This window comes from Muscardinus avellanarius (assembly GCF_963383645.1).
Source record: "Muscardinus avellanarius genome assembly, chromosome: 1".
In the NCBI taxonomy this organism is placed as follows: domain Eukaryota; kingdom Metazoa; phylum Chordata; class Mammalia; order Rodentia; family Gliridae; genus Muscardinus; species Muscardinus avellanarius.
In genome coordinates, this window is record NC_137786.1 from 173,695,007 (window position 1) to 173,722,821 (window position 27,815).

Sequence of the window (27,815 nt, forward strand, 5' to 3'; positions counted from 1 at the left end):
GCCTCATTTTTTTTTATTCTTTGTTTTGAAACAGGGTCTCACTGAATTGCAAAGGGCCTCACTAAGTAGCTGAGGCTGTCTACAAACCAAGATCCTCCTATGTTAGCCTCCCGAATGCTGTGATTACAAGTGTGTGCCACCATGCCCGGCAGTCAAACTTTGATTTTTGTTTGATGTTGTTTCTACTTTTGTTTTCAACCAAAGATTTCTGCATTACGTTTTAACCAGTAGAGAGAATAAGATTCTTTGTTGAATAGTATGTTTTAGTGTATACTCTTGGTTAATACTTTTCAAGTTTCAGGGTCACAAAGTAGGGATAGCTTTATCAGTATATTGGATTTTATTTTTGTATTTACTTCTCTCTTTTACATTTTTGTTTATAATTTCCAGTAGGTATTACTCACAAAGTTCTTTAGACTAGGAGAAAGATTTTTATGCTGTCTTGTTTTTTTCCTTGTTTAGAAATCGAAACGAGTTGGCTGAGACTCTTGCACTCCTGAAAGCACAAATTGATCCTGTACTATTGAAAAACTCTAGCCAACAGGACATCTCTTCCCGGGAAAGTCCCACCTTAGAGGATGAGGAGACTAAAAAAGAGGAAGAAACACCTAAACAAGGTTTTTTTGTGTGTTTTCTTTTGCTTTGTTTTGTAATCTCTTCTATCTTCTTCAACTCCTCTAATCAACTATATCATTCTGAATTTCTACCAATTTGAAAAATGGAGAGCCTTTCTATAAAAGGTTTTTCTTAACATTTTAAAAAGTGGGTAAAAACATCAAATTTTTTCTTTTACGTAGAAAACCCAAAATGAAATAAAATAAGTTCATGTCATCAAAACACAGTATCTTTTAATAATATTAGAATGTTGAGACATTTAGTAAAATTTTTATTGAAATATTACCATTTTAACCTTTTTTTTTTTTTTTTTGGTGGTACAGGGGTTCCTGGAAACCCTTCTACCTCCAGATTACACTCCCAGACCTTTTTTTTTTTTTTTTTAAATATACTTTTTATTTGGAAACAGGGTCTCTTAAGGCTTCGAACCAGCGTGATCCTTCTGTCTCCGCCTCCCAAGCACGGGGATTACAAGCATGTGCCACCACGCCCGGCTTAACCATTTTTTTAGTATACAGTTCTATGTCATATAAGTACATTCACACTGTGGTATAACCATCATTACGATCTGACTTCAAAACTTTTTTCATCATTCCCAATAGAAATTCTGTAACTGTTAAAAGCAAACTCTTCATTTTCTTATAGACCTCTGGCCTTTCTTTTTGAATTTAATTACTGAGAACCTCATATCAAAGGAATCAAGTATTTGTCTTTTTTTTTTTTTTTTTTTTTTTTTTTGCATTACTGGGGATTGAACCCAGGTGCATTTTACCTCTGAGCTACATCCCCAGCCCTACTTTTTATTCTTTATTTTGAAACAGGGTCTCACTAAGTTGCAGAGGGCCTCCATAAGTAGCTGAGGCTGGCCGTGAACCGCGATCCTCCTTCCTCAGCCTCCCAAGTGCTGGGATTACAAACATACCTCACCACACCTGGGTGTTTTTGTCCTTTTAAATTGGCTTATTTCATTTAGCATGATGTCTTCATATTCACCCATATTGTTAGCATGTGTCAAATTTCCTTCTTTTTCAGGATATTTCATTGTATATGCCACATTTTGCTATTAGTTCATCCATCCATAGACACTTAAGTTGCTTTTACCTTCTGGCTATTGTCAATAGTCCTGCTATGAACATTGGTGTACAAATAACTCCTCGAGTCCCTCCTTTCCCTTTCCAGTACATACCTAGAAGTGGTATTTCTGGGTCATATGATGGTATATTTAAAATTTTTTAGGACCTTCTTACTGTTTTCTACAGCAGCTACAGCATTTTACATTTCTACCATCAATCCACAAAGATTCCCAATTTCTTCACATCTTTTTTTTTTTTTGGTGGTACTGGGGTTCCTGGAAGCCCTTCTTCCTCCGGGCTACACTCCCAGACCTATTTTATATTTTTGAAACAGAGTCTGTTATGCCAGTGCGGCTGGCTCCGAACCTGTGTGATCCTCCTGTCTCCGCCTCCCAAGCGCGGGATTATAAGCGTGCGCCACCACGCCCGGCCTATAGGTATATAATAAAAGAAGAGAGCTGAAGGATTGAAGCTAGAGGACCTTGAAACCAAACTTGGGAGTTTAATATTTATACAGAAATCAAATGAGAGTGGGGATGTAGCTCTCTCGTATTAGGATATGCCTAATATGTACAAGGGCCTGGGTTCAATATTCAACACTTCTTTCTTAGAATGAGAGAGAAAGGGAGAAAATTTCTTTCTTTTTTTTTTTTTTTTTTTGGTGGTACTGGGGTTCCTGGAAGCCCTTCTTCCTCCGGGCTACACTCCCAGACCTATTTTATATTTTTGAAACAGGGTCTCTTATGCCAGCGCGGCTGGCTTCGAACCTGCGCGATACTTTTTTTTTTTTTTTCTTCACATCTTTACCACCACTTGTTATTTTGTTTTTTTTTAAATAATAACTACCCTAGTGGGTGTGATATGATGCCTTATTTTAATTATTCCGAATGACTAATAATGTTGACCATCTTTTCAGGTTTTTATTGATTATTTGTATATCTTGCAAGAATGTTTATTCAGGTCTTTTTTCCTGTGTTTTTGTGACAGGGGATCTTGCTGCTTTGCTCAGTCTGGTCTTAAAATCTTGAACTCCCCAGCTTAAGTGGTTTTTCTGCCTCATACTTATGAGTAGCTGGGGTTACCGGCACTTACCACCATGTCTTGGCCTGTCTATTTTTTAACTGGACTGAGAATTTTTCAATTTGCAATCTCTCTCTCTCTCTCTCTCTCTCTTTTCAGTACTAGGGATGGAACCCCAGGGGCATTCTACCTCCAAGCGACACTCTCAGCCTTAGTTTTTATTATTTATATTTTTGAAACAGGGTCTCACCGAGTTGCATAGGGCCTTGCCAAGTAGCTGAGGCCTTCCGCGAACCGTGATCCTCCAGTTTCAGCCTCTTGATGCTGGAATTACAAGCGTGCGCCACCACACCTGGCTCTTTGCAATCTCTTAAGTCTATGATATATATAATTATTTAACCTGGTTTGTGAATTAAGTCTATAATAGTTATAATTTTTGAACCTGATTTGTTGTGGCATTTTCTGATTTTCAGATGAAATCCTGACCTTTCTAGGATATAACCAAGTCCTAACTTCTCTAACTAAAGAAACTAACTGAAATTTTGGATGGCATCTTTTTATTTTTCTTATTTTTGCGGGTCTGGGGATGGAACCCAGGGGCATTCTACCTCCAAGCTACACCCCCTGCCCTATTTTTTATTCTTTATTTTGAAATAGGGTCTCACTAAGTAGCTGAGGCTGTCTGAACCGCGATTCTCCCGTCTCAGCCTCCCGAATGCTGGGATTACAAGCATGTGCCACCACACCTGGCTTGGATGGCATATTTTTAATTTTTGTTCTTGATAAAAAAGCTTTTTTGAGGTGGATACTGAGAATTGAAACCAGGGACATTCTACCCCTGAGCTCCACATCCAGCTCTAATTTTTTATTCCTTATTTTGAAACAGGGTCTCACTAAGTTGCAGGGGGCCTCACCAGGTAGCTGAGGCTGGCTTTGAACCTGTGATCCTGCTGGGCATGGTGGCGCACGCTTGTAATCCCCGCGCTTGGGAGGCAGAGACAGGAGGATCGCGCAGGTTCAAAGCCAGCCGCACGCTGGCTTAGGAGACCCTGTTTCCAAATAAAAATATAAAATAGGTCTGGGAGTGTAGCCCAGAGGTAGAAGGGCTTCCAGGAACCCCAGTACCACCAAAATAAATAAATAAATAAATAAAATGAACCTGTGATCCTCCTTTCTCAGCCTCCCATGTACTGGGAGTACAAGTGTGCGCCACCAGGCCCAGCTAATAAAGCTTTTAATGAAGGGAAAGGAATATGCTTCTTCTATCATGTTTTCTTCCACTAGGGGGCTTTTAATTTGCCTCTTGTTTTTATTGTAACTGAAAAATATTGTATGTATGGTTTTTTATTTGTTCTGTGTGTGGGGGTATATTTTATATTGGGGATTATAACCATTCTTTGTACATGCTAGACAAGCACTCTACCACTAGCTACATCTCTAGTTCTTTTTATTGTTTATTGTGTTTTTGAGACGGGCTCACTGAGTTCCCCAGGTTCCTCTCAAACTTGGAATCCTTCTGCCTCAGTCTATTAAGTAGCAGGGATTACAGGTGTGTGCCACTGCTCCCAGCTCTGTGTTCTTCATTTGATTCTTTGAGGAATTCATTCATAAAGTATCTGCTGTATACAAAAGGTATCACTTAAGTAAGTCAGGCATGTTAGCGCACGCTTGTAATCCTCGCGCTTGGGAGGCCGAGACAGGAAGATCGCGCAGGTTCGAAGCCAGCCTCAGCTACTTAGTGAGGCTCTCAGCAACTTAGTGAGACCCTGTTTCCAAATAAAGTATAAAATAGGTCTGGGAGTATAGCCCAGAGGTAGAAAAGCCCCTGGGTTCCACCCCAGTACCACCAAAAAAAAAAAAAAAAAAAAAAATATATATATATATATATATATTTAAGCCTGTGCATGTAAGACATAATGCTCCTACATGTTAAGCATTACTTTTAGCCAAAATCCTCATTATTGCCCTCATTGTTTATATGACTTAAAGTATGTATAGTAATTTTATTTGTAAGCTATATATTTTTTTCTCTCTTTGTGGTGCGGGGGATTGAACCCAAGGGCTTTCTACTTACAAGCTACGCCCCCAGACTGATTTCATTTTTATTATGATACAAGGTCTCATTATATTAATGAGAGTCTCACTATTGGCTGAGAGACTGTCCTTGAACCTGTAATCCTCCTGTGTCAGCTTCCTAAGTACTGGGATTTCCGACAAGCGCCACCATGCTCGGCATTATAAACCAATTTTTTTTTTTTTGGTGGTAGTGGGGGTGGAACGCAGAGGCTTTCTACCTCCGGGCTACACTCCCAGACCTTTTTTACATTTTATTTGGAAACAGGGTCTCACTAAGTTGCTGAAAGCCTCACTAAGTAGCTGAGGCTGGCTTCGAACCCGCGCAATCCTCCTGGCTCAGCCTCCCAAGCGCGGGGATTACAAGCGTGCGCCACCACGCCCGGCTATAAACCATATTTCTAATGAGAATTTTTTTCTATACACTCAAATTAAATTTGCAGGGTTTTTTTTTTTTTTTTTTTTTTGGTGGTACTGGAGTTCTTGGAAGCCCTTTTACCTCCGGCTACACTCACATGGGCTACACTCCCAGACCTATTTTTATACTTTTTTATGTGGAAACAGGGTCTCTTAAGCCAGCGCGGCTGGCTTTGAACCTTCGTGATCCTCCTGTCTCTGCCTCCCAAGCGCGGGGATTACAAGCGTGCGTCACCACGCCCGGCAAATTTGTAGTAATTTTAAAGTACTCTGGATTCTTACTGAATTTACAGACTCTTCACGTAGCATTCCTTAGAATTACTTCTGAGCTTAAACATTTTTGTTGTTGTTGTTGGTATTCCCTTGATTTTTTGCTTTGATTGTTCATTCCTGTATTTGTTTGTTATCCTGCACAATTAAAATACAACCCAGAAAGAATATTGATTGAAAACAAAAGCCAAGATAATAGAAATTTAAGAGGCAAGTATTCCTGTAAGGTGACCTTAAATTTGATACACCAATTGATGAGAGACTCAGTGTGTAGATTAAAGTAGAAAAAAAAAATCTCACACAGCAAATTATTTTCTGTAAATAAGTTCTTCCTAATATTTAAGTAGACATTTTTATGGGAGGGCCTCATGCTAGAGGAGGGGGATTTCAACAGTAACAACAGCTAACATTTATTGGGCACATCCTGTTTTCTTTGCAGTCTACCAAATGCATTTGGATTTTCATTTAATCCTCATAGCAGCTTTTTGAGGTAACTATTATTACTTTTATTCTTTCAATTTTAAAGATCAGGAAATTGATGCATTTGTAAACTTAGCTTAGACACTCCCTTCCAAGTGTTGAGGACAGAATCCGGGACTTCATACATTCCATGAAAGTGCTCTACCACTGAGCCACACCCCCAGGCCCTGAAGCTGATTGTCTCTAAATAGAGAGATCTACCATAGTATTTGTCAGACTTTACAATAGTACTTCCCAAGCTTTAATATGCATGTTGTTCACCTGTGAACCTTTTCAATAAAAATATAGAAACTGATGGATGCCGGGCATGGTGGCACACGCTTATAATCCCCATGCTTGGGAGACTGAGACAGGAGGATCACGCAGGTTCGAAGGCAGCCTCAGCTGGCTTAAGAAACCCTGTTTCCAAATTTAAAAATATAAAAAATAGGTTTGGGAGTGTAGCCTGGAGGTAGAAGGCCCTTGAGTTTCCATCCCCAGTACCATGAATACATATACATACATGCATACATACATACATACATGTATGTATGTATACTGATGGAATAGATTTTGAGTGGAATTACTGATTGGCCATTTTAATAATGCCCTTCGTGTTGCTTTATGTATATTTAAAAATCATATAATCTTTACAACAAAGCCTATATAATGGGTTATCCATTATTCATAGAGCATATATTCCAAGAGCACATAATGTCAGAAACTGAATAGTACTGAACCCTATACATACTAGGTTTTTTTCTTTACAGATACAATCTTAATTTTTTTATTTATTTTTGGTGCTGGAAGTTGAACCCGGGGCATTGTACTGCTGAACTACCTCCTGGACCTTTTTTTTTTTGGTGGTACTGGGGTTCCTGGAAGCCCTTCTATCTTCGGGCTACGTTCCCAGACCTATTTTTATACTTTTTTTATTTGGAAACAGGGTCTCTTAAGCCAGCACAGCTGGCTTCGAACCTGTGCGATCCTCCTGTCTCTGCCTCCCAAGCATGGGGATTACAAGCGTGCGCCACCACGTCCAGCATCCTCCTGGACCTATTTTTATTTTTTATTTTGAAATTGGGCCTCAATAAGTTGGTGAGGCTGGCCTTGAACCCGTGATCCTCCTATTTCAGCCTCCCAAGGACTGGGATTATAAGCCTGAGAGTTATGTGAATATAGTGTCTTGCAAAATTTCTTTACTGCCTCACCTTCCTTCATTTAGCTCTATGTTTGACTGTAGGTAACTGAAATCACATAATGTAAAGTCTTGGGTTTTTTTTCCCCCCTTCCCTTCCCTTTCTTTGAAGTGTTAAATAAGCCAGGCAATGGTGATGCAAGCCTGTAATCCCAGTACTTGGGAAGGTGCAAAGGAAGATTGAAAGCCAAGCTCAAAGCTAGACTGCGCAACCCAGCAGGACCCTGCTAGAAGGGAGAATTCTCTTGGGTTCAATCCCTAAGTGGGGGGACTAAATGAGAGAAGAGTCATTTAAGTAACTTTCCACAGATTGTATAAAACTGACACTGGTAGACTCAGTGTTACATACTTAACAGACTATCACCAGGGTCCTGGTGTTTTGGTCGTACAGATTTTAAACCCAGGGCCATTCTACCTCTAAGATATACTCCGAGCACTGTTTGATTTTTTTGTTTTGAAACAAGGTCTTGCTAGGTTGCTGGAGCTGTCCTCAGACCTGTGATCCTCCTGTCATGGCCTCCCAAGTACTGTGATTATAGATTGATTATAGATGTGTGCCACCTTGCCCAGATCCTGTGCACTTTTTTTTTTTTTTTGGACCGGGGATGGAACCCAGGGGTATTCGACCTCTGAGCTATACCCCCTGCGCTATTTTTTCTTTTATTTATTTTGAAACCGGGTCTCACTGAGTTGCAGAGGGCTTCACTAAGTAGCTGAGGCTGTCCGCGAACTGCGATCCTCCGGTCTCAGCCTCCCGAATGCTGGGATTACAAGGGTGCGCCACCATGCCTGGCTCCTATGCACTTTTGATGCTATACTTACATGTAATTTGTAGTAGAAATTTTATTTAGCCCCCAGAGCCTTCTCTCTTATTCTGTTCTCTCAGGTATAATAATGGTGGTCTGTTCAATGCTTCAATGATTCTCATTTGTTGTTTGTTACTCTCAGATATAAATAAACATTGCCCTTGATCAGAGTTGGGAGATGATATGAGGTTGAAGAATAGGTTGCAACCTGGAAAAAAAGTCTTAAGGAAGGTCTAATGTAGAGTAGTAAGGCAGATTGTAACAAAAATTCAAAGGCAGGTGTGGTTAGATATTTGGAAATTAGGCAAAGACGAGGAAAAAGAAGTCAGCACTGGAGAGAGAATAATACAGCCATTGTTACTGTTAAGTAGCTTTTCTTTAGTCATAGTAAAGTTGCCATACCTTTATATCTAACCTCAGGAAGATTACTTTTTCTTGTTCTTTCTTCTTTCCTTTCTTTTTTCTTTTTTTGTATGAGTGCTAAGGGGAGATGTATGGGCAAAAATCCCCAAATGGCAACAATTTCCCTATAAAATTAAAAAAAAAACTTAAGTAATTAAGTTAGCTTTTGTTTCAATGATAATTAAAATTTAGCTCTTAAATACCTGTAATTCAAGCAACTTGGGAAGCTGAGGCAGGAGGGTTGCAAATTTGGTGTTGGCCTTGGCAATTTAGCAAGACCTTGTCTCAAAAAATTAAAGCCTAGAGTGGTGTCCCACCCTTGTAATCCCAGTACCTGGGAGGCTGAGACAGGAGGATCACAGGTTTGATGCCAACCTCAGCTACTTAGTGAGTCCCTCTACAACTTAGTGAGACACTGTTTCAAATAAAAAAACAAAAAATAGGATTGGGTGGTGTAGCTCAGAGTTAGAATGCCTCTGGGTTTGCTACCGAGTGATGTTTAAAAAAAAATTAAAGGTGTTGGTGATATAGCTCAGTGGCAGAGGACTCCTGGTTTCCAACCCTAGTACTGCAAAATAATGACAATAATAATAATAATTGGCTTTTGAAACTTAAAAATATTTCCTAGATGGGCATTTGGAATCTCATAATCTGTCCTCTACATTTCTTTATAGTGTTTTCTTGTGTGTTCTGACATGATTGCTGGTTCCAGATTATCTGGACGTCCTTATTCTCTCCCTGTGTCTTGGCAGTTCCTTCTATGGCTTTATCATATTCTCTTCCTCACATGCTGCCACCTCCCATGGAAAGGTGGGGTGTGCTTCAAGGGTCAACGGAAATTCCACTTTCTTGATTCCTTTTCTCAGCTTTCTTAGGACTTTACTTGTACTACTTGGTATCACTTATATTAGAACCAATTAGAGCACCAGGCTTAAAGCTCTCATATCCTTGTTGAATTATTTTACTCTCTTATATTGAATGTTCAAGGGAGTGCTAGATGCCATTTAAACCTCTTTTAGCGGTTGAAGATTCAGTGGGTCACTTTAGCTGGTATACTACCTGGAAGTTTTTGTGCTTATAGAATACTATGACACTTGACATATATTTTCAATCTATATTAGATCCTTTATGCTAATTTAGAAGGTACCACAAAGAGCTGGGTATGGTGGCACACGCTTGTAATCCCAGCATTTGGGAGGCTGAGACAGGAGTATCGTGGTTCACGGACAGCCTCAGCTACTTAGTGAGGCCCTCTGCAACTCAGTGAGACCCTGTTTCAAAATAAAAAATAGGGCAAGGTGTGTAGCTTGGAGGTAGAACACCTCTGGCTTCCATCCCCAGTACCGCAAAATAAATGAAGGAAGGAAGGAAGGTACCAAAAAGTTAGAAAGTTTTCTGGAGAAAAACAAGTTTGAGGGGAACTCAGCCGACCTTTAATTTAGTTATTTTCTGTGAAAAAGACTGTCTTTTTGTTAATTTTCACTGTCATATACTTGTGCCTAGCGTACATATAAACAGATAAGTGTCATTTGAGAACCTCTAGTAAAGAGTAGAATTTGCGGTCTAATTTGCCTCAAATATATGTTTATTTCAATTTATACAGTGCTGCTTGTTTTTAAAAGGCTACAATTTAATATGCCTTCTTAAGGTGCATCATTCAGTTATTTTTATTATTATTATTATTATTATTATTATTATTATTATTATTATTATTTTTGTGGTACTGGGGTTCCTGGAAGCCCTTCTACCTCCGGGCTACACTCCCAGACCTATTTTTACATTTTTATTTGGAAACAGGGTCTCCTAAGCCAGCGCACGCGGCTGGCTTCGAACCTGCGCTATCCTCCTGTTTCTGCCTCCCAAGCGCGGGGATTACAAGCGTGCGCCACCACGCCCGGCCATGTTTTCTATATTATGTAACTGTAACCATTATCTAATTTTGGAATGGTTCCATCAACACCCAAAGAAACTCTTTGCCCCATTTAGTAGCCACTTGCCATTTTTCCTCTTCTCCTAGCCCCTAGAAACTATCAATCTACTGTCTCTATGGATTTTCTTCTTTTGGACATTTCATATAAATTGAGTAATCTGGCATGTTGGCCCTTTGTGACTTCTTTCACTTTATAAAGTTTTCAAGCTTCATCTGTGTTGTGTCAGTACATTGTTCCTTTGTTGTGTGTGTGTGTGTGTGTGTGTGTGTGTGTGTGTGTGTGTGTGTGTGGTACTGGGGGCTGAACCCAGGGGCATTCTACCTCTGAGCTATACCCCCATTCCTATTTTTTATTCTTTATTTTGAAACGGTCTCACTGAGTTGCAAAGGGCATAAGTAGCTGAGGCTGTCTGCGAACCTCCTGTCTCTATCACCCAAGTACTGAGGTTACAAGCATGTGCCCTCATGCCTGCCTCCACAAACCACATTTTGTTTATCCACCTATCCCTTAATGGTCGTTTGGTTGCTTACCCCTTATTACTGTATGAGTGATCCATCTGTGAATGTTTATGTACAGATTTTTATAGAAGCTTCTTTTTTTCCCTTTTTTTGGCAGCAGTGATACTAGGGACTTAACCAAGGACCTCGCACATGCTGAGTACATGCTTTACCACTGAGCTGTATCCCAAGCTCATATGTGTGCCTTTCTTCAAAGTTTGAAGTTGGTGTCATCATCTAAAATTATCAGAGTTGGTGATTATTGACCATAATTTTCACATTTCAATAATGACATATAAAGCCGGACATTTTGGCACATGCTTAACCCAGTACTTAGGAGGCTGAAGCAGGAGGATCACAGGGTCACAGCTAACCTCAGCTACATAGTGAGTCCTTCCCCAACTTAGTGAGACTGTTTCAAAGTAATGAACCAAAAATAGGGCTTGGGGTGTATCTGGGAGATACAATGCCCCTAGGTTCCATTCCCAGTACCAAAAAAAGAAAAAAAAAATGTCATTTGATTCCAAGTCATAATTGCTCCTGCTAAGGTGGGGTTCATAGTCTCTAGTTTATCACAAACCTTTCTTGTTCCCTAAAACTGGGTTTAATTTCAGGTGTTGAGCCTGTTCTTACATTGTCTTTTTATAGTACAATTAACGTAAAGAGAAAGTATTATATTTATGTCTTTTTAAGTGTTGGGGGGGGAAAAGGTAGGTAAAGAATTTTGCAAGCCGGGCTTGGTGGTCTGTGCTTGTAATCCCAGCATTTGGCAGGCTGAGACAGGAGGGTCATGATTCACTGTCAGCCTCAGCTACTTAGTAAGGCCCTTTGCAACTCAGTGAAACCCTGTTTCAAAATAAAGAATAGAAAATAGGACTGGGGGTGTAGCTTGAAAGTAAAAGGATCCTGGGTTCCACCTCCAGTATCTCACACAAAAAAAGAATTTTACAAATGTTCAGAAGAATCAGAAGTAAAATGTCATAATAGTTATAGTAGGTAAATAACCTACTGATCATCTCCTTTGAATCGTTATGAACGTATGTGATAGAGAGCTTACATTCCAGCCGGGTGAGGTGGCACACGTGTGTAATCCCAGTACTTGGGAGGCTGAGACAGGAGGATCCCATGTTCATGTTCAGTTTCTGCAACATGGTACGGTCTTATTTCAAAATAAAAATGAAATAGGGCTGGGCTGTTTAGTGCCCCTGAATTCCATCCCCAGTTACACACACACACACACACACACACACACACACACACACACACACACACACAATATTGATATGATACATATTATGTGCCAGGCAAGCTGGTGTATGCCTATAATCCTAGTACTTGGGAGGCTAAGACCAGAAAATCATAGGTTCAAAGCCAGCCTCAGCAATTCAGTGAGCATTGCATCAACTTAGTGAGACCCTGTTTCCAAATTAAAAATAAGATAGGGCTAGGGGTGTAGCTCATATGTAGAATGCCTCTGGGTTCAATCCCCAGCACCATACACAAACAAAGATATCATTATGTATAGCATGGGTAGTGATAAGGAGCTACAGAGGGCAAATAATTTAGGAAAAGAAAATGAATGCAATTTTAAATTAGGGTCCTAGTAAAGGGCTTGCTGAAAAGGTTACTTGAGTAAAAGCAAAGATCTAGCTGGGCATGCTGTAATTTCAGTGCTTGGGAGACTAAGACCAGGAGTATTAAAGGTTTAAGGACCCTTTTAGAAACCAAGCAAGACCCTCTTTTCAAAACACAAAAACAAAATGGGATGGGACTGTAACTCTGGAGTAGAATGCCCCTTGGTTCAGTCTACAGACAAACAAACAGACAAAAAATATCTGGGAGAACAAGTCATATAGATACTTGAGAAAAAGGGGTGTGTTGGGGTGGGGGGTGTTACTAGGGATTGAACCCAGGGGCATCTACATCTGAAGTATGCACCTCACTCCCTTTTAATCTTGAAACAGATCCGAACGTTGGGGTGCATGCTCATAATCCTAGTACTTAGGGGTCTGAGTCAGAAGGATCACAGGTTCAGGACTAGCCTCAGCTACTTAGTGAGTCCTCTGCAGCTTAGTGAGATCCTGTTTCAAAGTAAAGGTCTTTCTAGGTTGCTGATGGTGTCACTAGATTGCTGCGGTTGTTCTTGAACCAACAACCCTCCTGTCTTCAACCATTCTAAATACTGATTATAGGCATGTGCCACCAAGTCTGACTATCTGGTCATTTATGGAATGAATTTGATGTGAGCAGTATAGCTATAACAGAGTAAGTATGGGGTATTGTAAAATAGGAAATGAGGGCAGAGAGCTGAGGCTCTGGGAGATGGGAAAGGAGTATGCAGATTATCTGGGACTCCTTAAAATTATTAATAAGATTGGGTTTTAATCTGAATAAAATAAGATGCCCTTGAAGAGACTTTATAATTAATTCTCACAATAATAATCTAACTATTCTTGTTTCTGTCCTTCATCTTCTTTAATCTATTTTAATGCTCCAGCCAGTGAGGTTGCATTATTACAAGTGAGATGATGATACTGTGCTTAAAATTTTATGAGTAGGCGGGAGGAGGTGAAACCCAAAACATGGGTGGAAGAATTTGCCTTTGCTTAAAATAGCCATCTGTTTCCCCAGGGCAGCTGTAGAGGTCTTTCTATAAGAACAAGTTGCTACCTCATGGCTTCTGTTTTATCTGTGAAATCATAGGCAGAATCATTTGAAAATGTGGGCATAACACAGAGATTGGAGGCTTAAGGATATAGAAGATTGAAACAGCTGTTTCTAGAGAAAATTGTAAGTTTAGTTGGCAGTGTCAGTGTCTCAGGGATAGCTAGTAACCGTGAATTCATTATAATACCAATACCTCAGGTTGAAACCTGAGGATTGATTAGTTTAAAGCCAGCCTGAGCAACTTTAGCAAAATTTTCAGCAACTTAGCAGCATCTCATTTCAAAACAAAACCAAATTTAAAGGGGCTGGGAATATACCTCTGAGGTAGAAGCTCCTGAGTTCAATCCTTAGTACCCCCCCCAAAAAAAAAACTATACAGTGAAGTTACTATTTAACTGGGCTTTAAGGCTGTAAGATTGCCAATAATAGTTATATTAGCCAGATATCATGGCTAATACCTATAATACTATTACTTTGGTGCCCAAGACAGGAGGAACATAGGTTTGAAGCGAGCTTCAACAAGTTAGCAAGACACAGTTTAAAAAAAGAGAAAAAAGGCTGGGCATGGTGACACACACTTGTAATCCCCGTGATTGGGAGGCGGAGACAGGAGGATTGCGCAAGTTCGAAGCCAGCCGCGCTGGCTTAAAGAGACTCTGTTTCCAAATAAAAAATTATAAAAATAGGTCTGGGAGTATAGCCCGGAGGTAAAAGGGTTTCCAGGAACCCCAGAACCACCAAAAAAAAAAAAAAAAAAAAAAGGAGTGGGGATGTATTGTAGTTCACAAGAAACTTTAGGAAATTTCTCTAAGGCCTTATAGCTGGCCTGTGGGCTTGACATTATCCCATTTGTCTTATCTGACTCATGAGCTGCTGCTGCTGCTTCTCCTTCTCCTTCTTCTTCCCACTAGAAATGGAACCCAGAGGAACAATTTACCTCTTTGCTGCATCCCAGCCAGTTTTAAGACAAAGTCTTGCTAAGTTGCCCAGGCTGGCCTCAAATTTGGCAATCCTCCTGCTTCAGCCTCCTGAGTAGCTGGAATTACAGGCATTATACCACTGTGCCAAATTGAGCTTTTTAATTTTTAATGAGTTAGCTCAGAAAAACAGAAAATAGCATAAAACACTTGAATGCCCCAAATTTGATATAACAGTTCTAGTAGTTCACCAAATTTTTCTTTAAATACAGTTGTTATGTAATTGTTGGTGCTTTTTCTTTTCATTTTCCTTTCCATTTCTCCTTACTCCTTTTCCAGGAACAATGACAATCCTGTAAATTATTCTTATACATTAATATATGTAGATGACCACATCAACAGATAGCATTAATTTGCATGTTTTTTAGCTTTTTTTCAAAAGTTATCTTACCACGCTTTTGCAACTTGCTTTTCCACTCTTTTTGTTTTTGAGATTTGTTTACATACTGCACGTGTAATCTCATTGCTTTCTTTTTTTATGTCTTTTTTTTTTATTGGTGCACTGTATTCATACATCATAATGGGATAAAAAAAAAACTTTTGTAGACATACATGCACACATCTCCCAGTTACCCCTACCCGATACCCACCCCGTTCCCTCCCCATCCCTCCTTCCCATGCTTGGCTTAGTGGTTGACATCTAGTATTATAGCAACTTATCCAAAATTAACAATGATAATCTCACATCACAGTTTCATTTGTCTGATACCAAGCTTCGATAACTTAAAGATAACATTTCAGTATTTCTTTTTGCTTTCTTTCTTACCAGAGAATATTTTTTTCTTTTTTACTTTTAGATGAAACTATCATACATTTATTTATTTATTTTTCAGAAAAAAATCTATTCTAATATGGAATATGGACTCTAGATACCCAAAACGATCTCAAAAAAGAACAAAGCTAGAAGATGTATATTTTCTGATTTCAAACCATATAAAGCTACAATAATTAAAACAGTATAGTACTGTTATAAAGGCAGATATATAAACCATTGGAGTTAAATAAAAGCCTAGAGATAAATTCTTTGATATATTGTCAAGTTATTTTTGACAAGGTTTCCACGAACATTTGGTGGAGGAAATAATAATCTCTTAACTAAATATTGTTGAAAAATAATAATTACATGCAAAAGAATAAAATTGGACCCTTACCTAACACCATATACAAATATTAACTCAAAATAGATAAAAGACCTAAATATAAATCTTAAGACTATAAACTTTTAGAAGAAAATCTGGGTCATTAAACCTCACAACACTGAAATTGGCAGTGATTTCTTGGATATGATTTCAGTGGCACAGGCATCAGAAAGGTAAACAAACTCCCTAAAAAATAAAAAAATATTGTATATCCAAAGACAATGTAAACAGTTAAAAGTTACTGATAGAATGGGATAAAATATTTCCAAATGCTATATCTGAAGGTATATTAATATTCCAAGTAGAAATCCTAAAAATTAGCAACAATAAAGGCAAACAATACAATTTAAAGATATGTAAAAGACTAACATAAATAATGAATCTCCACAGATAACCAATCTTAGTTGTCTGTTGGATGAAAAATCTTGTTTCTCTGGTTCTGGTGTGTGTTACCTAATTCTTCTTTGTAGTTAATCTCTTTGAGTATTTTCTCTAGCGCTGGTTTTGAAGACATAAATTCCTTCAGTTTCTGTTTGTCATTGAAGCTTCTTATTTCCCCATCTAATTTGATAGAAAATTTTGCTGGGTAGGAAATTTTTGGCTGGAAGTTGTTTTCTTTCAGAGTTTGGAATATGTTATTCCAAGCCCTTCTGGCTCTCATGACTTGGTTTGGGAAGTCTGGAGTGATTCTAATTGGTTTGCCTCTGAATGTCACTTGGCCCATTGTTTTTGTTGCCTTTAAGATTCTCTGCTTGGCTTCCACATTGGTCATTTTGACAATTATGTGGCGTGGGGATCCTCTTCTCTGATCCTGTCTAAAGGGGGTTCTATAAGTTTCCTGGACCTGTGTATCGACCTCTTGCTCTATGTTTGGAAAATTTTCTGCTATTACTTCCTTGAAGAGATTGTTTATCCCTTTGGTTTCTCCTTCTTTTCCCTCCTCTATTCCAATTATTCTTAGGTTAGCTCTCTTAAAATGGGCCCATATTTCTTCAATGTCAGATTCTTTCTGTCGGATTTTTTTTTTCTAAATTAGGAACTATGCGTTCATTTTTGGATTGCTCATCTTCTAAGAGCGAGATTCTATTCTCCATGTGGTCTAATCGGTTGTTTGTACTTTGAATTGAGGCCTTTACTTCATTAATTGCATCCTTTATCTCTTTTTGGCTCTCTCTGAATTCTTTTCGAAACACCTCTGTTATTTCTACAGTTATTTTCCTGATTTGATCTTCTAGAAATCTCTGAATTTCTGTTTTATCGGGTTCTGATGTTGTGGGATTCTGGGCATTCATTTCTCCATTGTTCCTCTTTCCCATGATTTTGGGAGTTTGTGCCTTCTCTGGGTTCTTCCCTTGGGTCACTAAGACTTCACTTAAGGTGCTCTGGATCTCGAGTCTATGGTATCTCAGTCCCCACTACTCCTTTACTTGGTTGTATGGCAGAGTCTCAGACCCAAGGAGTCAATCGAGGCTGCTTTAGACCATGGGGGTTGACAGGTTGGGCATTCTCCTATGGTATGATAACTCTGACACCACCACTCCCCCACTGGGTCAAGTCCCTGGGAGTGCAGTACTGGGATTTCTCCTCTAGGGGGCCGCAATTTGACTCACTGTTGTTGAGTGCGCAGATGGAACTGTAGTGGACTTGGTGAATTCCCTGCTGCTGCCGCCCGTGGCAGTATGGTGTCACTGCTACGCCCTTGGCCGTGAGGCTGGCATATTTCTTCTCTGGTTTTGAGCTCCGCTCTGAGTCCCTGCAGGGTGTGCTGAGCCCAGCCACTGGGAGCTTTAGACGCTCCCTGCGCTGAAAAATCTGCCAAATCCCGCCCGGCTGATCCGCAGCGGCTCACCTCGGCTCGCTGTCCGCCACTCCTCTCTGGAGCCTGGTGGGCTGTTGAGTGCATTGGTCTGGTGCTGTCCGATGAACTCGCTGCTGCCACCAGCATTAAGGCGCTGCCGCCGCCGCGTCCTCGTACATGAGGCCGGTGTATCTCCGGCTCTGAGCTCCGTTCTGAGTCCCCCTCCTCTCTGGGGCCTGGTGCTGCCTCATTGCTTTCATTTGTCATAGTGTGATGGTTATTTAATCTTTCCCTATTAGAGCCATATTTAGGGTATTTCTTGTTCCTCATTTTTATAGCAGTGCTGCAACAAATATGTATGTATTTCTATATAGTTGTAGGTAAATGTACTCTCTAGAAATGGAATTGCTAAGTGATAGAATATGATTCCTCAGTCTTAGAACTTAGATATTCCAAATTATTCTTTTAAGTTTTTGTGCTAATGTATATTCTCACTCTAGGTACATAGGATTTTAGCAGAGTCTAAAACCACCATTTTATTTTAAAATTTCTCATGTTTCATCATAAAAGAGGATCATAAATAAAAACTTTATAAGCAATTAGTTACCCTTATATCACCTAAAAGATAACAAGTCCAAAATATGCTAAGTGGATGGATAAATTTTTTGAACTTGGGAAAGAAGGATGCATAGAATGCAAAAGTGAAAGGTAAATATATCAGAAAGGAATGCATTTGGCATTTAAATTTTGGGGCGGGGGTAGTGAGGTTCCTGGAAGCCCCTCTTCTTCTGGGCTACACTCCCAGACCTACTTTATATTTTTGAAACAGGGTCTCTTACGCCAGCACGGCTGGCTTCGAACCTGCGCGATCCTCCTGTCTCCGCCTCCCAAGCGCGGGGATTACAAGCATGCGCCACCATGCCCGTCTGGCATTTAAATTTTTTTTATAAAAAAGTCAAGTGCCAGCCATGTGTGGTGGTGCATGTTTGTGATCCCAGCATTTGGGAGGCTGAGAGAGGAGGGTCATGGTTCGTGGACAGCTTCAGCTACTAGTGAGGCCCTTTGCAACTCAGTGAGACCCTGTTTCAAAATAAAGAATAAAAAATAGGGCTGGGGGGGGGTGTAACTTGAAGGTAGAATGCCCCTGGGTTCTATCTACTGTACCACACAAAAAAGAATCAAAAAATAGGGCTGGGGGTATAGCTCAAGGGTAGAATGCCCCTGGGTTCCATCCCCCATGCCATGAATAAATGAACGTCAATGAACGCATTTATGAGTTTATGTCAGATTGTACCAGGCATGGTGGCACATGCCAGTAATCCTAGGACTCAGCTTCCCACATTCAAAGACAGCCTCAGCAATGTAGCAAGACTCTCAGCAACCTAACAAGACCCTATTTCAAGACCAAAAAAAAAAAAAAAATGACATATACCTGTAATCCCAGTACTTGGAAGGCTGAGATAGGAGGATCACAAGTTTTCAGCCAGCTTCAACAGCTTAGGGAGGCTCTCTGCAACTTAGACCTTGTTTCAAAATTTAAAAAATCCAGCTGGGAGTCAAGTGAGCCAGCTGAGGCTCAGAGATAGAACACCTCTGGATTCAATCCCCAGTACCACAAAGAAATCAAACAGAAGGGAAGGGGCTAGGAGTATAGATTTGAGATAGAATGCACTGGTACCACACACACACACACACACACACACACAATCAAACAGTATGTCTAGGTCTGATTTAGTAGTTGATGTCATTAAGAACTTTTCCTAGCCGGGCGTGGTGGCGCACGCTTGTAATCCCCGCGCTTGGGAGGCAGAGACAGGAGGATCGCGCAGGTTCGAAGCTAGCCACGCGCGCTGGCTTAGGAGACCCTGTTTCCAAATAAAAATGTAAAAATAGGTCTGGGAGTGTAGCCCGGAGATAGAAGGGCTTCCAGGAACCCCAGTACCACCAAAAAAAAAAAAAAAAAAGAACTTTTCCTAGTCTGTTGATACTATTATTATGTGACTTTGATTGCTCCTTCTGCAGGTATCATGTGTAAGAGTCTAGATACAAAAAGGGAAAAGGGCTAAATGCTCAGTGAGCTGAATACCCCTCACTCATGGCTTCCTCCTACATCTCATTAATCATAACTGTATCCTAAGACCCATTGCTGTAAGTACTTGAGGTGCAAGTGCCTTCCTGAACAAAATTAGAGTTCTCTTAGTAAGAAAGAAGAGATTAGATATGGAGCCGGCAACTAGCAACATCTTCTACTGTTTTCTTACTGCTGTGGGTAGTTGAGAAATCAAATAGCAGGCACCCACTAAATATTTGTTGGGCAAATGAACGGATCTGCTTGGAAACCTTCACTTGATACCAGTTCTCTTGAATCATCTTAAGTTTCTGCATTGTGATTTTTGCAATGAATGTTTCTGTTTTGTTGCTTCAAATTTTCTGCCTATTATTTATGTCCTTTTTACAATGTCCTTTTAGCAAACCTTGAAGAAATGCCTGTATAACTGAATGACCCCTTTAAAAAAATTATCTTAGTGCTTATATAAATTTACATTCTGTCATAATTCTTCTCTTCTCTCAATATGTTCAAGTAATATTGGGGAGCTAGCGTAATAGTTACATTTTTCTCTTAAAAGAATTAAGCCAGTTACAGAATTTTCACTGCTTTAAAATTTGGGGGATTCGAGAAATATAACTCTTGTGAAGAATAATAGTTGAGGTTATTTAGTCCCACTGCCTTTGTGGAGGGGAATACTGGAGATTGGACTGAGAGGCATTCTACTTCTGAGCTATTTTTTGTTAATTTGAAACAGACTCTCACTAAGTTGTGGAGAGCTTCATGAGTTTGCTGGGGCTGGCTGCATACCTGCAATCCTCCTGCTCAGCCTCCCAAGTACTGGGATCATAAGCGTTGCATCACCGTGCCTGACTCCACTGCTTTATTTATAGGTGAAGAAACAAGGATCAAAGAGTTTATGGCATACTCAGAGATAGACCGTTAGCTAAGTTAGGATTAATGAACCTGAGAGTCTTGAACCTAATGTAATTCCTTATTTCATTTTGCTTTGTTGTTGCTTAAAAACAGTTGACTCCAAATAAAAAGTCTTATGTACCTTGGGTCAGGGTCACAAGAAATGTTGACTCTTCCTAAAACATAAACATATAGAAGCAGTATTGTGTTCAAGATAAATACTTAGTATTAGGTTGAAGTTTGTTTGTTTGTTTGTTTGTTTGTTTGTTTGCAGTACTAGGGGTTGAACCCAGCGATATTCTACCTCCAAGCTATACCACCAGCCCTATTTTTTTTATTCTTTATATTGAGACAGAATCTCACTAAGTCACAAAGGCCACACTAAGTAGCTGAGGCTGGCCTTCAACCTGCGATCCTCTTGTCTCAACCCCCCAAGTACTAAGATTACAAGCATGAGTCACCATGCCCAACTCAGTTAAAAATAGTAGTCTATATTTTTACTGTCAAAATGTTCAGCTATTTAGTTTTCCTGACATATTAACCAAGGTCACTGAATAAGATTTTATTAAGCTTCTTTATCAGCAGAGAAGACTTGGCTAATCATCACACAAAGCACTATTGGGATACAGAAGGTAGAGTAATCCTGATACTCTAAGCTTGGTTCTGAGTGATTTTCCAGTGGATTTCCAACATGCTTACACATAAAAATGCAAATTTATTTTATTTTAAGATTTAAAGAAGTTTGCTGGGCGTGATGGCGCACGCTTGTAATCCCCGTGCTTGGGAGGCGGAGACAGGAGGATCGCGCAGGTTCGAAGCCAGCCACGCTGGCGTAAGAGACCCTGTTTCAAAAATATAAAATAGGTCTGGGAGTGTAGCCCGGAGGTAGAAGGGCTTCCAGGAACCCCAGTACCACCAAAAAAATAAATAAATAAAAAGAAAAAAAAAGATTTAAAGAAGTTTATTAGAAAGATAGAAATACCGAAAATAGAAATACAGCCCCATGCCAAGATGGCATGAGAGGATGACTCAAATGAGTACACCAAAGGGCTTACACGTGGACTTGGCCTTTTATACCCATGACCTCCATCTTGTTTGCGTGACTCTGACGTGAATGTCCCTGTAAGGTACCTCCCCTAGCAAGGTGGGGTAAGGTGTCTCCTTTCATAAACTGCAAGGTCAAACCCTGCCCCATCCCCCCTAGATCATGTAGATCTGTCTTTAGAAAGAGGAAGCCCTAGCTCTCCTCTATTGACTTGTTAAGTACTTTGAGCTAGGTTGATTTACACTGGAATAGCTGCCTGTTGTTAGGCCGAAACCAAGTCCTTTCTTTATCCATGTCTGTCTCCCATTTTGACACAACTATTTTGAAATATACCAATTATTTTCTTTTGAAATATATTAATAATCAGAGCTTTCCCAAATCTTCCTAGGTCATTCCCCATACTGGCACATTCCCCCCTTTGTCTAGTAACTCCCTGACATCTGTCAGGCCAAAGGTAGGTACAGAAAATACAGTTTGACATTTATAATTTTACAAACATTTAACATGAGCTAAGTTTCCATCAATGTTACCCCATTATTGTTACATACATACATGTACCCCTAGCAAAGGAATCAGGGCGAAGACTCATCGAGCTGCTTCAAAGCTGAACAGGGGCGACATAAGGGGGCCCCGGCTTAGGGTACATATGTAATTGGCATGGGGAGGTCAGATGGGTCCATGTCATCTGTGTCTATGACGAGTCAAAGGCCTCGGTAGATGTCTGCCAGGTTCTGTCTGTCAGAAAGCTTTACTCCTATGAGATAATATTTATGATACAGGTTAATAACATAGCATTTAAATGAGAAATTAAAATTGTTTTGTTGACTTAGACTGAAACACACAAAAGTGGGATGTATTAAGTTTATTTTGCATCACGTGAATTCAGAAATTAGTGTTGTGGAAACCTGAAATAGGCTTTGGAATAAAGATTTTAGATGATTTGATGAGCACCAGGTCACCTGGACAAAACAGAATTTATCCTTTTTCTCTGGCCCTGTTTGAAGTTTACTTAAGATTTGCTGGTAGCTGACAATAGGGTAACATTGGTATCTAGGACTATGTCCCAGTCAGAAAAGATCTAAAAGCTTCCCTTGGCATGAGTGAAACCAAGCTGCCAATCTTCACCTGGACATGTGTCTCTAGATTGCTTGCCTGGTGGACTTAACAAGCTTTTGGAATTAATTTCTACAACTTACTTTAACCTTCTGATTTTTCTATCCTGGTTCTTGTTTCCCATTTCAGACAATCAGGATAAATCTTACAACATGCTTTTTTAGTCTCACAACATTTTCTTTTGTTGTTATTTATAAACAAACCCAAAAAGAGCATACCACTTAATGTTGTTCATATACCAGCAATTAAAGAAACCCATTTAAAATAAAAACGCAAATTTATAGTAAACACTTATTTTGTTGTGATGCTGGGGGTTGAACCCAGGGGCATTCTTCCTGCACACTACACCCCCAGCCCTATTTTTTTTTCTTTTGGTGGTACTGGGGTTCCTGGAAACCCTTCTACCTCCAGGTTACACTCGCAGACTATTTTTATATTTTTATTTGGAAACAGGGTCTCTTAAACCAGCGCAGCTGGCTTCGAACCTGCGCGATCCTCCTGCCTCTGCCTCCCAAGCGTAGGGATTACAAGCGTGCGCCACCATGCGCGGCTATTCTTTATTTTTGAAACAGGGTTTCACTAAGTTTCACAAGGCCTTCATGAGTAGTTGAGGCTGGCCACGAACCTGGATCCTTCTGTCTTGGCCTCCCAAGTACAGGAATTACAAACATGTACCCTGAGTTGCGAAGGGCCTCACTAAGTAGCTGAGGCTGTTTGTGAACCGCAATTCTCTGGTCTCCGCCTCCCGAATGCTGGGATGAAGTATGATTTTTGAAGTGAGCATATAATATTGTAAGAAAGTGCTAGCTGAGTGTGGTGGTGCACACTTATAATCTCTGTATTTGGGAGGCTGAGACAGGAGGATCGCAGGTTCTCGGCCAGCCTCAGCTACTTAGTGAAATCCTCTGCAGTGAGACCCTGTTTCAAAAATAAAGAATAAAAGCCAGGCGTGGTGGCGCACGCTTGTAATCCCAGCATTCGGGAGTATGAGACCAGAGGATTGCGGTTCATGGACAGCCTCAGCTACTTAGTGAGGCCCTCCGCAACTCAGTGAGACCCTGTTTCAAAAATAATATAAAATAGGACAGGAAATGTAGCTCGGAGTTCAAATACCTCTGGGTTCCATCCCTAGACCCTCAAAAAAAAAAAAAATAAAATAAAGAATAAAAATATGACTTGGGGGTGTGACATGTAGGTAAAATGCCCCTGGGTTTAATCTCCAGTACTGCAAAAAAGAAAAAAGAGTGCTGATGTTTCAGTGATACAAGTATGGCAGAATGACCCTATCTTTATGGAAAATATACAAGCCAGAGCTGGGAGTTGGTCGCACATGCCTGTAATTTCACTATTTGGAGGCTGAGACAAGATTGCAGGTTGAAGGACAGTCTCAGCAAGTAATGAGCCTCTTACCAACCTATCAAGACCCTGTTTCAAAATAAAAATAAAAAATAGCACTGGGGGTGTAGCTCTGGATTACCCTATTTCAGTCCCCAGTAACACACACAAACCATACCATACACACACACACACACACACACACACACACACACACACACACACACACGACAAGACAGGAAGAAAGAACCTATAATATTACTAGTGAATCACTCTGGGGATTAGGATTATGGCACCGGGTTTTTTGTTACTGTTTTTGGTTGGTTGGTTGGTTGGTTGGTTGGTTGGTTGGTTGGTTGGTTGGTTTTCTCTCTTTTTCCCGCTGCTGTGCTCATGTTACTTCAGTGAAATAAAGTGCTCCATGGCTTTCAAAGAGCAGTCTCAGTTTATAAGACAAAAAGGCTTTCTGGCTGTGTTTTATGTAGCAGTTTCAGCTTCATTCCTTTAGATTGAATAGATTATTTGAACTGCATAAATATTTATATTCCATTGAGAACACTGACTCTAAAAATAAAAACCACTTGGGAGGCTGAGACAGAAGGATCATAGGTTTGAGGCCACCATCAGCAATTTAGTGAAACTTTTTTTTTTTTTTTTTTTTTTTTTTTTTGCAGGTCTGGGGATGAAACCCAGGGGCATTTGACCTCCGAGCTACACTACACCCCCTGCCCTATTTTTTATTCTTTATATTGAAACCGGGTCTCACTGAGTTGCAGAGAGCCTCACTAAGTAGCTGAGGCTGTCCCTGAACTGTGATCCTCTGGGATTATAAGCATGCGCCATCATGCCCGGCTCTAGTGAGACTTTATTTCCAAATAAAAAATAAAATAGGGTTTGGCATGTAGTTTGGAGGGAGAATACACATCCCGTAGTACCACATGCAGAAAAAAAGTAAAAAGCAGGGGCAGTGGAAGGAATGGGGTGGGAATTGGGTAAGGGCTAACTGATTGATGTGTGTATGTATGCCTCTACCATCTTGTACTCCATTAAGATGTATGACTACAATCATCAATTAAAAAAAAGTAAAAAGCAGAAACTTGATTCTTTATAAATAATAGCTTAATATCTAGAAATTATACTTCACAGTTTTGTCATTTTATTCAATGTCAGGTTTTTGGCCAAATATTCAATGTCAATAGCCATTCCTTTATGAGAGAAACATCAAGTGGAAATAGATATTAAGGCTTTAATATTTTATGGCCTTGAAGGCTTCTATTTACTTAATTCAACTTTTTCTGCTTTTTAGAGGAACAAAAGTCAAATGGAAAGACCAAAGGTGAAGAGCAGCCAGTAGATGCATTAAATTGTTCTACAGCTAGTGTCCTAGAAGAGAGCACTGTGAAAGCTGAGAGAGAAGATGGAAAGGAACATGTAAAACTTCCAGTCATAGTAAAGCTGGAAAAACCTTTGCCAGAGAGTGAGGACAAAAAGACCGTTAAAGAAGAAAGTGATTCTTTCAAGGAAAATGTCAAACCCATTAAAGTCGAAGTGAAGGAATGCAGAGCAGATGCCAAAGATATGAAAGGTAGTATGGAGAAGCTAGGGGCACCCGAGCCCGAGAGGCTAGAGTTTGGTGGCAGTGTCAAGTCTTCTCAAGACAGTACAGAGAAGTCTTCTGAAGAAACCGAGAAACTTAAAAATGACCAGCAGGCCAAGATACCACTAAAAAAACGAGAAATTAAACTGAGTGATGACTTTGACAGTCCAGTCAAAGGACCTTTGTGTAAATCAGTCACTCCAACAAAAGAATTTTTAAAAGATGAACTAAAACAGGAGGAAGAGACTTGTAGAAGGATTTCTACCATTACTTCTCTGAGTCATGAAGGGAAACTACTGGTAAATGGTGAAGTTAGTGATGACAAAGTCACTCCAAATTGTAAGACAGAGCAAATAGAGACAAAGTTTAATGATACAAAGGAAGAGATCTCCATCAGCCCCTCTAAGGACAGAACTGTCATCATGGAGGCGAATGGAACCGAGAGCTTCAATTCTGTCATAATGAGTGTGAAAACAAGTGAGCTTGAGAAAGAAGGGAAAGTGGCAGAAAGTCCAGTGTCTGTCCTAGAGACGCACAGTCCCAAAGGGCAGTTAGAGGGACCTCCAGAAATGGAAATTTCTCATGAGTCTTCTGAGGTAGCAAAGGATCTCTCCTTAAAAACTGGTCTGTCTGCTACGGACTCCTGTCCCATGAGAGGTGAAGAGAAGTCCCCCAAAAGCAAGAGGGATAACCGCCCAGCAATCCTCGAAAGTCTTGAAAAGTTAGAGAAGTCCAAAAAGACCTTTCTTGATAAGGACACACAAAGATTGAGTCCAATACCAGAAGAAGTTCCAAAGAGTACTCTAGAGTCAGAAAAGCCAGGCTCTCCGGAGGCAGCTGAAACTTCTCCAACATCTGAAATGACTAGCCACTGTGAGAAAATAGCATTAGAGAAAGAAGGGGTAGAATGTCAGAATACAAGTGCTTTGGACGGCCAGTCCCTGGAAAAAGCAAACCCAGAAATTCTAAAAGTGGATTCCAAGCCCATGACGGTGGAAGTGGATAATCTAGACAGTGCCCAGACCTCTAGCATGGAGGAACCTTCTGAGACGAAGGGCTCTATGCAAAGGAGTAAATTCAAGTATAAGTTGGTTCCTGAAGGAGAAACCACGGCCTCCGAAAATACAGAGATCACCTCTGAGAGGCAGAAGGAAGGCATCAAATTAACAATTAGGATATCTAGTCGGAAGAAGAAGCCAGATTGTTCTACCCAAAACCCAGAGCCAGAAAGCAAGCAAGAGAAGACCGAAAAAGAAGAAGAGAAAACAAACGTGGGTCGTACTTTAAGGAGGTCTCCGAGAATATCTAGACCCACAGCAAAAGTGGCCGAGATCAGAGATCAGAAAGCTGATAAGAAAAGAGGGGAAGAAGATGAAGTGGGACAAGAGTCAGCAACTTTGCAAAAAACAGACAAAAAAGAAAACTTGAAAAAATCAGAGAAGGATACAAATTCTAAAGTAAGCAAGGTAAAGCCTTTACTCCTGAGTTTTACATTTTAATTAGAAATATTTAAGTGTTTATAGATTTTTTGCTTTGGCTAACATATTCAAAGAAAACTGGAAAAAAAGGCTCTATCTTTTCTCAGTAATTATCTTCACTTACTAAATTTTAGACTATATAATCTAATTTTCTTTTACACTGTTTTTTTTTTTTATTATAGACAGTACTAGGAATGCATTCTTTTTGTAAATTTTTCAGGTAATGACCAAGCTGTAGGATTATAAAATAGAAATTAACCATAATTGCTGCAGACAGATTAGGATCCATACTGCTTCAGTCTGTTTTCCATGCATTCATATATGTTTTTAAAATTTTACCCATTCACTTAAAAATTAATTGGATCAAATCTACGCATTTTTCTGTGAGATTTTTCACCTAACAATACCTAATTTTTTTCATATCAGAAGATACAGTCAGCCTTGTTTTGATTAAAGGCCACATAGTATTTCATAGGGTGGATATTCCTCAGTTTATGTACCCACTTCTTATTCATTGACATTTAGGTTGTTTCCAATTTTTCACTATTTCAGGCAACGCTGCATTTGAAGATCCTTTTGGACATGAGTGAGTATTTCTTTAGAATAGACTCCTAGAATTGGAATTACTGGGTCAAGGGGCATGTGTATATAAAATTTTATACCTCTTTCAACATTGCCCTTCAAAAGAAGCCCTAGTAATATAACATCTCATTATCAGTATCAGAGTGCCTATCCTTAGTCTTAGAAGCCAGAATTATTTTTCCTATGACCTTCTTCTTTTAAGCAAAATCTTTACAAGTTTTTGGCTAGTCTTTGAGTTTATTATGAGTTTATTATGACTAGAAATGTTACTTTTGATTTTAATCAACTTATTCTTCATTGTAAGTGATCCTTTGTACCCACAAAATACTGAATTTTTAATTTTTACTTTAATTTTTATTTT

At 39.7% G+C, this 27,815-nt stretch overlaps 1 protein-coding gene across 1 annotated transcript in view; it reads left to right on the forward strand.

Moving 5' to 3' along the window:
- RSF1 (remodeling and spacing factor 1) overlaps positions 1-27,815 on the forward strand; it is a gene marked incomplete at both ends in the record, with an annotated part of 138,027 nt that overhangs the window by 73,001 nt on the left and 37,211 nt on the right. The window contains 2 exons of the mRNA XM_080707422.1: positions 463-617; positions 25,104-26,860. Of these exons, the coding sequence (XP_080563548.1) occupies positions 463-617; positions 25,104-26,860 (1,912 nt within the window). The remainder of the gene's footprint in view (positions 1-462; positions 618-25,103; positions 26,861-27,815) is intronic.